The following is a 9,975-nucleotide window of genomic DNA, read 5'->3' on the forward strand; positions in this document are numbered from 1 at the left end:
TAATGTCAGTATTGTTCTGAAAGGCCCCAGAGTCTGCAACACGAACACCAAGGACCTCTCCAGACAGGTCAAAGACAAAGAGTTGGAGAAATGGAGAAGTATAGATCAAGGTTGGGTTATAAAAAATATCCCAAACCTTGAACATCCCACAGAGCAAAGAATATGGCATCACTACGAGGTCACTCCTTGGTCCTGCCTGATCCATCCTGATGCCCTACGTCTGGCTGGAGTCTCATCACATCGCTCGTGTGGAGGACGGCCCCATATGGACAATTGAAAGTCGCACTTGGAAGACGCTCTGGACTCTTACAGTAATGCTTTTATGGCTGAGGACTACAGTTGACTTGCTAACTTTAGGACTGCAGCTGTCATGAACAGTTTTGCACTCAAGTTTCCATCAATGAACAGTTTATAACATCAACAAAACAGACTTCATGTTAAAATTATAATGAATTTTCTGGTTTGACAGGTGTACTTTGTGACTATATAGGACACAGTTATAGAAGCAAGTTATTTATAATCGCGTTGTTTATCACCCACATAAGGGTGGGTTCCCTTTTGAGTCTGGTTCCTCTTGAGGTTTCTTCGTTGTGTCATCTGAGGGCGTTTCGCCTTGCCACCGTCGCCACAGGTTTGCTCACTGGGGATAAATTAGGGATAAAATTAGCTCATTTTTAAAGTCTTTAAATTTCTGTAAATTTGCTTTGCGGCAATGTCTATTGTTCAAAGTGCTATAAAAATAAACTTGCCTTGACTTGACTAAAAACCTGACAAGAGAAGGCCGCCCACCAAAACTCACAGACTGGGCAAGGAGAGCATTAATCAGAGATTCAATAAAGACACCAAACACTGAAAGAGCTTCAAGGAGACAAAAACAAGGCTACAAAAAAGGTTCTCTGGTCAGATGAGACTAAAATTGAACTTTTTAGCCATCATGGGGAAACGCTATTCACTTACCATCACCCTGAGAACATCATTTCCACAGTGAAGCATGGTGGTGGCAGCATCATGTTGATGAGATGCCGTTCATTGGCAGGAACTGGAAAACTGTTCAGTATCGAAGAAAATATGGATGGCACTAAATATAGGGCAATTCTTGAGGAAAACCTGCTTCAGTCTGTCAAAACTTTGAGAGTGGGATGGAGGATCACCTTCTAACAGGACAGTGACACTAAACGTACTGCTGAAACTACGCTGGAGTGGTTTAAAAGGAAACATTTAAATATCTTTAAATGGCCGACTGAAAGCCCAGACCTCAATCCAATTGAGAATCTGTGGCATTACTTGAAGATTGCTGTACACCAACACAACCTATCTAACTTGAAGGAGCAGGAGCAGTTTTGCCTTGAAGAATGGGCAAAAATCTCAGTGGCTAGATGTGCTAAGCTAATAGAGACCTCGAGAGACGTGCAGCAAAAGGTGGCTCTATTGAGGTTTTTCACCCACGTGACCAAGTCATGTGAGGCTGCCATTTTGGACGTCACGGCTCGAATCAGTTTGAATGCGAGGAAGGCGACAAACGAAAAACATAAAAGAAAAAGGAGCGAGATGCAGAAAACACCTTTACTATCCAGCGACGTAGGGCATTTACAGGGCGAGCAGAGGGAGAGGTATTTGCAAAAATTGAGGTTAGCAGGCTTAGAGAACGACGTTTACCTGCTTCCACCAGGATTGTTCACTGACGTACGGAAGTACACGAAGCCCTCGTCTTTACCTGACTTCGGCCCACATGATCTGTATACCTGTGTCGTTAAAAACCCATCGCCATACACAGGTATTGATCTGAAAGCGTATAAGAGTTTGGATGCCTACAAATATTTTGTGTCAGGCTGGGTAACATGCCTACATCAGTGGGTCGTCCCTGGAGCCGGTGGTCGCCATCTTATTACAGCTAAGGTTTGTTCACATTTTCATTTACTTTCGGTCCTCAGGATAAACAAAATGTTATTAAATGTCATTGAAATAACTTCTTAGTCTGTTGAGACATGGCCCGTTATAAATTTGCTGTTACCAGGCAATGACCAAGAACTGTATTATTAGGGTCGGTGTCTGTGTTGTAGCAGTGTACTAGCAGCTAGCTGTTAGCACTAGCTAATGTCAACAACATAGCTAGTATGTTACTGTAGCAATGTTTACGTTCAGTCATTCGGATGACTGTTAAAACCTTTCAGTCTCAAGTTTTTCCTTTACTGTATTTACTAGTTTACTGTAATTATGATCCGGCAGCTATTTACACCGGATCCAGTGTAAATAGCTGCCGGAGCGCGCTGCTTAATTTGAGGGGGAGCAAGCCGGAGCGCGCTCCGGAACCTCGGCCGGAGCACTCCGGGAGCAAGCCGGAGCGCACTGCTTAATTTGAGGGGGAGCAAGCCGGAGCGCGCTCCGGAACCTCGGCCGGAGCACTCCGGGAGCAAGCCGGAGCACGCTGCTTAATTTGAGGGGGAGCAAGCTCGAGCGCGCTGCTTAATTTGAGGGGGAGCAAGCCGGAGCGCGCTGCTTAATTTGAGGGGGAGCAAGCCGGAGCGCGCTGCTTAATTTGAGGGGGAGCAAGCCGGAGCGTGCTCCAGCAGCTATTTACACTGGATCCGGTGTCTGTAACACGTTTTTTTTTTTCAAGCTGGTTCTCCCTCTCTGTCTGCAGCGTTAGTATGTAGCTTGACCTTCAAAATGGCGGACACCGGGGCGTCACGTGACCCTGTGACGTCAGGTGAAAAACCTCAATAAAGTATTGACTTGGAGGGGTGGGGTAGGGATACTTTTGTACACTCAAGATTTCTAGGTGTTTTTGTTTTTTTTTTTGCCTTAATTATTATTTGTGTCACAATAACAATATTTTGCTCCTTGAAAATGGTAGACAAGTTGTGTTAATCAAAGGGACCCCCCCCCCATGTTATTTCCAGGTTATAAGACAACAAAACAGAAAAACACCAAGGGGGCCAATAATTTTGTAAGGCACTGTATTTAGGTTCAGGCATAGGACAAATTAATTCCATTAAAAATTATGTTAATATAAAGTCTTTTGAAGGATAGTAGAAAACCTTGCGTGTGTGTGTTTTCCTCTGTATGTCTTGGCTTATTTCCTGAAAGCTGGCACTTTTATTCAGTCTCACCTGTTTTCATATTTCCTTCAAGGTACGATACACTCAGCTTGTGCGTCAGAAGAAGTGGAAGCCTGGTGGACGTGCCAGGTCTAGTCCAGGTGGAATGGGTGCCTCAGAGGGTGGAGCTCTTCGGCATTCATGTCATGGTGGCTCCCGTCGCTCAGGTTATGCATTTGCACATCAAGAGGGCTTCGGAGAGCTAATCACATCTGGCAAAAATATGCGCCTGAGTTCACTCACTCTTGCTACGTTTGCCTCGCGGCACAGTACCAGCTGGATCGACACACTTCGCAAGAAAAAACAGACAGCGGCCTCCGCGGCTCAGAACATACCGTCCAACTCTCAGGCCCTGCCCCTCTCCACATCTTTCTCTCTGATTGGCCCCCAGGAGACATATCCAGAGAGCAGAGGGCAAACAAATGTGAACACTGTCCCCAGCAACAGTCTTAGCGATGTCCAGTTAAGCATGACAAATATTGCACAAGTGGAGATAGAAGCTACAGTCTTGTAGTGCAGGTAAACACAAGCATATACTTTCATAAAGTTACACAGCCATTTATAAATGGACAATACTGTATATGAGCAATTCTTCAGCAGAGAGGCCAAAATAATTAAATGATTGCCTTAACTTGTCAGCTCAGTGATCTTGCTAAAGTATGACATCCAAGGCAAAATATAGAGGGATCCCGCATGATGTCACCGCGCCGCGAGATTTCGGTAGTCGCCATATTGGAAGACCAAGTACACATCTATGCAAGTACATACATACATAAAACAAACTACACCTGAAATGTAGCCAGGGCCGGTTCTGCCCTAATCTGGACCCGGGTGCAACATCGCGCAACCCCCCCCCCAAAAAAAAAAAACACACACCAGTCTAAATCAGGACAACCAGTGTTCGAACTACGGGGGTACTCGGCGGATCCGAGATCCCCTGAAACAGACATGAGATCCCTTGAAAACATGATTTGGGAAATGTTGGGGGGTCTCTAAAATATTGGCAAAATGATGTTTATTGACATAGCAATCGTGTGTAACGGGAAGCATTTGCATATCCGAAGTGTTGTGTTTAGATCAAAGATAAAATAAACCGATATGACAACAGCTGCTGCTGCCAGGTTGGTTGTTGAGTAGCCTGACTGTTTTTTTTGTTCTTGCGTGTGGTATCATTGTTGACGCGAGGTTGTTTTTTGAACATGCCAATGCGGACACGATTTCCCCTGATGAGTTATGACTTCAGACGCGATGCGTGTGTGGAGGTGTGGAGTCCGCGTGATACGTGCGTAAGATAGGCTTCTCGTGTTTGGAGATCCGCGCTCCGAGACAAGCGCAAGCACCCCCCAGGGAAAAAAAGGGACCCCCCGAAAATATCGGCATAGTTCGAACACTGAGGACAACCATCACATAACTATAACTATAAACATTTTATATCAACTATTTTAACTAAATGGGCTATAATAAATAAGCCTGCAGGCAGCCACGGCGGGCTGCCTCAGAAAAGTAACCATTCAATGACACAACTGAAAGCCTGCAGCCACGGCGGGCTGCCTCAGAAAAGTAACCATTTGTCCTACCTTAACTCGTTTTGCTTTTTCTGCCTCCTTTTTTGTATTTTCGACCCTGCGTTTATTTTCTTTCCTTTTCTGAAAACCCGATTTGTGTCCAGACATTTTGTTCTGCTACCAACGAACTAACTCGTCAGGTCTCGTCTCTCGAGCCCGCGATGAAGGGCAACAATTGATACATTTTTACAAACAGCCAATAGGGAGGTTGCAACGTTCAGGCTCTCCTTGGCTCACAGACACTCAGTAATGCACTTATTCTCTGTCTCCTGGCAGAAAGCTCCTTGGTTTGCTTGTGTCTCAATCACAGCTGGTATTCTGTAGAAAGACTTCTTTTCACCTTTCCCATCAGCTTTGTTGGAACACCCTAACACAGCACAAAAGTTTACCATTGTAGGTTTATGATGAATCAAGTGCCTCGTGGGTTTAAATTCCGCGCGCTGCCGTTATTTCCCCCTAATCACGAGTTTGTTGGTCTTCCAATATGGCGCAGGGTTTGTTTACTTCCAGGTTCCGGTGACATCAGTGGGAAGGGTCTATACTGAAACCCATATTTAAAAACCATCACCCCCAATTATAGCAGTGTCACTTCAGAGAAATCTTGGTTTGAATTTTAGGAAATGAAAGTTCAGTTTTTTTTCTGATGTAATTCCGTTACTGACTTTTTCTTTCCTCATAAAAAAATGTTGCGTTCAGAATTAAACATAGCCAAGTTTTCTATGCTTTTCTTAGGGACAAAAGATTCCCCGTACAGTGTGAAATTTTTAGCTCACTGGCTGTAAGGCGATGAGCTATTCCCGTCACGCGGTGCCCGTCGTCCATCCGTCCGTCCACAATTCACAAAAATGGTTACTCTTCCCTGAGTTTTCAATGGATTTTGATTCCGATTGTTTTGTTTGGAAGATCTAATCAGTCTGCACAAAATGGACTCCCTGGTTTTGTGATTTCTCATTAGCAAGTTGCTAATTAGGTCGATTAACAAACTTTCAGGAAAATCACTACTCCTCCCGGAGTTTTCAATGGATATTGATTGTTTTGTTTTGAAGACCAAATTGTTCTCATGAAGAGCAACATAGCTAATTATAAACGAGTCTGGTTTCTCATGGTGTGAGCTACTGCGTCGCTGACGCTCTGGTTAGTTAATATCTTGAGTACTGTAACTAAAAAAAGTTAAAGCGTTTCGCTGTGAATGTAATTCCGTTACCGGACAACTACCCATATACATTGTTGATACAGAACATGTTATGTATATGATATATTTTTTAGTATAGTTTATACAGTGCATGTGTAAATTAAAGATATTTTTAAACATGCATAAATTGAGTCCAGTGAACCTCATACAGTTTTTAACCCAGTGCTTAGTCTTATTAGACTTTTAGTCACACACCTTTTTGTTAGCCAGAGTTTTATGAACTGCACTAGGATTTTAAGAAACTATTAGACAAGTCGCTGCATTAAAAAACAGACAAAAAAAACAGATGCTGTAATTAGGGAAATATTCCCCGATAAAATTCCCCTGAGATCCTTCATTCACAAGAGAAGCAAATAGCAGGATGCATCTGCTTAGGGGGCATTTCTTCCTTTTATGCAGTGGATAATGTTTCATCAGTGTTACCTGTGCTTTCTCTTATAGGACGACGCATGGAGCCAGCTATTTTTCTCCGCTTTGTTCTATGGGGAAACATCCACTGGCAAGTGAGCGATGTAGATATACAGAGAGTGAGTGCCTCTGTACCGTATGTCCTTGAATGTTTCACTTCTCTTGTATCTGATGGAGTACAAGGACTATGATGCCAAGAACATATGTATTTTGGTAAAGACTGACACACAGACCGAAACAAAAAACCTTTAAGTGCAGATACAGCAGAGCACTGAACATGGTAGACTTCACCAACACACATACTATTTCCTGTCTCTGTTGTTCTGTGTGTATTTTTCACTGCACAACCTTTTAATTCAAGCAACAACGACAAAAAAAAAAAAAAAAAGTGTTCATTTATAAGAGTGAACTAGAAATGAAACGTGGGTTAACAGTCCCAGGTTCGAATAATTATTACATAACAACAACTGGAATTGTCTTGTACGCCATTTACTGTCGAGTTTTTTTGCAAGTCTGGTTTCAGTTCAGAATAATTTTGAAATAGCTGAGTTGTCAGGGAGGGAACATTCCTTAGAAATGGCATCAAGGATTATTTCTGCATCGAAATACTACATAGCTTTACTCAGCCATTACTATCACGGGGGGGTTATATCCTTCTCCTTTATGTCTTTGTAGCAAAGATCTAGCAGTGAATTTGTAATATGAGCAGTTAACTGATGCAGATGTTTAGAGTTGCAGTGTGTTCCTGTCTGAGGTAAATGGACTTGTGTTATACACTTCCAGTTCTGTCGGCTTGATTTAAGATTAGACAATACCACTAGACAATGCAATGACCAGTAAATCTTCTATATACTGTACATACAGTCATTAGTTGCACTAAATTATCTTAGATATCCAAGTTATCATTATTGATCCTCATTTTTTTTTAATAATTGCAAAGGTTATGTATGATAAAACAGATAAACCTACTGTAATAGAGAACATCCAGTCTTGCTTAGTCCTCTTTTCTTTCATACTTTTTTGCTAAAGTATTCCTCATTGGCTTTTACTGTGATATGTGGTTATTTTGGCCCCTTTGGGGGCTGTATTTGTCAGAGAACTGCCACCGACCGGAGTATAGGTCAGGGGTCTGTAGTGTAGCAACTCACAATACTTGAAAACATTTTCATGATACACGATATACACTTCCTGGCTCATTTAATAGGAACACGTGTACACTTGCTTATTCATTCAATTATCAGCCAATCTTGTGGCAACAGTGTAATGCATAAAATTATGCAGGTACATGTCAGGGCTTCTGGTTCACATTAAACACCAGAATGGGATGGAGGGGATGTGATCTCAGTGACTTTGACCATGGCATGGTTGTTGGTGTGAGTCTACAGTAACTCAAATAACCGCTCTTTATAAACATGGTGATAAGAAATGTATCTCAGGATGCAATACACATACATGTCAACCTATACGGAATGTCCGTATTTTATACGGATTTGATTCAATAAACGTAGTATACGGGCGTATAAATAAAGTTATACAGATTCTTTAAAAAAAACTTCAATATTTATTTAGAGCTATAATCAATTCCCACGATGATAAAAGAGCGCATAACATTTACAAACGTACTGTACACCGCAGACAGCCAGTAAAGAGTCTTATGAAATCGCGCGTTATCTTGTGGTAGCGAGACTTCGTTCCACTTTTGATCATGTGCACACCGCATTGCGAGAATCCCGCCAACCGTGAAGTCATAGACATATAAACATAGACGCCGCCTTCTGCGTAGAATCATACGTCATCCTCGCCGCCATATTGGATGTGGCAAAGTGGAGATTCTTCAACCGTCTCTGGTATAGCGTCTAGACGGTAGCCGAGAATAAAGATGCCTCATTCATGTGCTGCGTTTAACTGTACCAACAGGTTTACCGTCCAAACGAGATCACATGGGATTACCTTTCACAGGTGAGACTGGAAAAATACTTTTCATTGTATTTGGTCATTATAACGTAATTTTACGAACAGATTTTCCTGACTTTGTGGCTAATATGAAGTCTCACGCATAATAGCCGCTCGGTGAAACCTGTCTCCAAACAACGAAGTATTTCCTTCGTAACTACGCTGATAACACTTTGTGTTTTTGTCAAACATTGGAGCTTGGTATTCATTCTGAAGGTTTATTGTTATTAATATTGAATAAAAAGTAACTGGGATATATCATTGTTAATTATCATTCAAATTTTAGGTAAATTATTTTAATTTGCATCTTATACGGATTTTATAAGGGAAATACGGATTTTGAAGGTTGGTTATACAGGTTTGATTGACCAAAGGTTGACATGTATGAATACACCTTGAGACAAATGGGCTACAACAGCACCAACCCGGGTAAACTCTAGAGACTGTTGTGTGTAATGTTTGATGTGAACGTTAACTGAAGCTCTTGAACCTGTAGTGGCATAATCATACGCATTTCCTACTGCTTTATGATTGGCTGATTGGATAATTGCATGAATGAGCAGGTGTACAGATGATGATAATGTGGATGGTGAGTGAAAAGGTGGGAAAAGGAAACATTCTGCACCAAAATATATTTAACATCTTATTACTTATTTGGTGTTGGTGCAATGACGAAGATGGTCAGTGTTATAGAAGATACTTGCGATATTTTAAAGTAGTTTATGACCATAATCCACAGTATAATCTATGGTATGGATTATATACTGTCATATGCATAGGAACTTGTACATGGACGACTGGGGGTTGTCTTGGTTCTGTGGACAATGGAATGTATAAAGCCTATTATCCAGTTGCAGCTCAAGCAAAGACGATGGCCTAATGTGTGAAGCACTTCTTGTGTTTGTGCATATACTACAGTTCTCCGTGAGAACACAATATGAACTTAAATGGAATAAAACGTCTCGCTCAACTTCTCTTTTCGCATTTATCACACCATATTGGTGTCCCAAGACTGTAAGCAGGACTGCTGGAGTCATTTACTTTAAAGCCATAAATCTGCTCCTTTGGATTCTACAGGAACGAACTGGGAAAGGAAGTCACAGAAAGTTAACCAAATGGATCTCAGTCAATGTCTACTGGACCAGTAACGGTCTCTATCTCAAAGTGGCCTTAGACACGTGTGTTAACACAAGTTATATGCGTGGTTGAATATATGGCTGTATGTATTGTAAGACATAACTACGCAACATTACCTGTTTCATTGGGTTTGGGATAAATCTAAGCCTCATACCTCCTATGGGTAAAACATAACAGTATTGATTTTCTTTGAAAATTGAAATGCAGTTATGTTGAATCCCAGTTTAATAATTTGTTTATTGCAATAAGAGACAAGCCCTTGTATTACGATGTGAACCAGCATTTGCAGTTTTACGTAATATATGTAACCTCATCATGAGGGTGTGGAATCTGATGTAATGGAAAAAATGGGCGAATATGATTAAAATAGTATTTAAAAATCAACTGCTTTTGTGTCTAGTATATGTCGCACTGACCGTAATGGTGAGATTAATTTCAAGAACTTTGTCAGTACTCCTCTGGGAAAAGAAAGTCCCACTGAAATGTCTCTTCATTTTTATTATTTTGTGTTTAAATTTTTTTTTTATTTATATGCTTGAAATAGCTTTTCCATTATTCATCATATTCTGTGAACTCTATATTTTGTGAATTTTGTAGGTCGGTAACGCATCTTTAGTTGATT

At 41.3% G+C, this 9,975-nt stretch overlaps 1 protein-coding gene across 3 annotated transcripts in view; it reads left to right on the top strand.

Moving 5' to 3' along the window:
* atp8b2 (ATPase phospholipid transporting 8B2) overlaps positions 1 to 9,737 on the top strand; it is a 173,593-nt gene extending 163,856 nt beyond the window's left edge. For all 3 annotated transcript variants that reach the window (XM_060921500.1, XM_060921498.1, XM_060921499.1), the window contains 2 exons: positions 3,133 to 3,617; positions 6,297 to 9,737. In XM_060921500.1, coding sequence (XP_060777483.1) covers positions 3,133 to 3,612 — 480 coding nt within the window. In that variant the 3' untranslated portion in view covers positions 3,613 to 3,617; positions 6,297 to 9,737. The remainder of the gene's footprint in view (positions 1 to 3,132; positions 3,618 to 6,296) is intronic.
* The last annotated feature ends 238 nt before the right edge of the window (positions 9,738 to 9,975 follow it).

The sequence above is a fragment of the Neoarius graeffei genome, chromosome 5 (assembly GCF_027579695.1).
Source record: "Neoarius graeffei isolate fNeoGra1 chromosome 5, fNeoGra1.pri, whole genome shotgun sequence".
Taxonomy (NCBI): domain Eukaryota; kingdom Metazoa; phylum Chordata; class Actinopteri; order Siluriformes; family Ariidae; genus Neoarius; species Neoarius graeffei.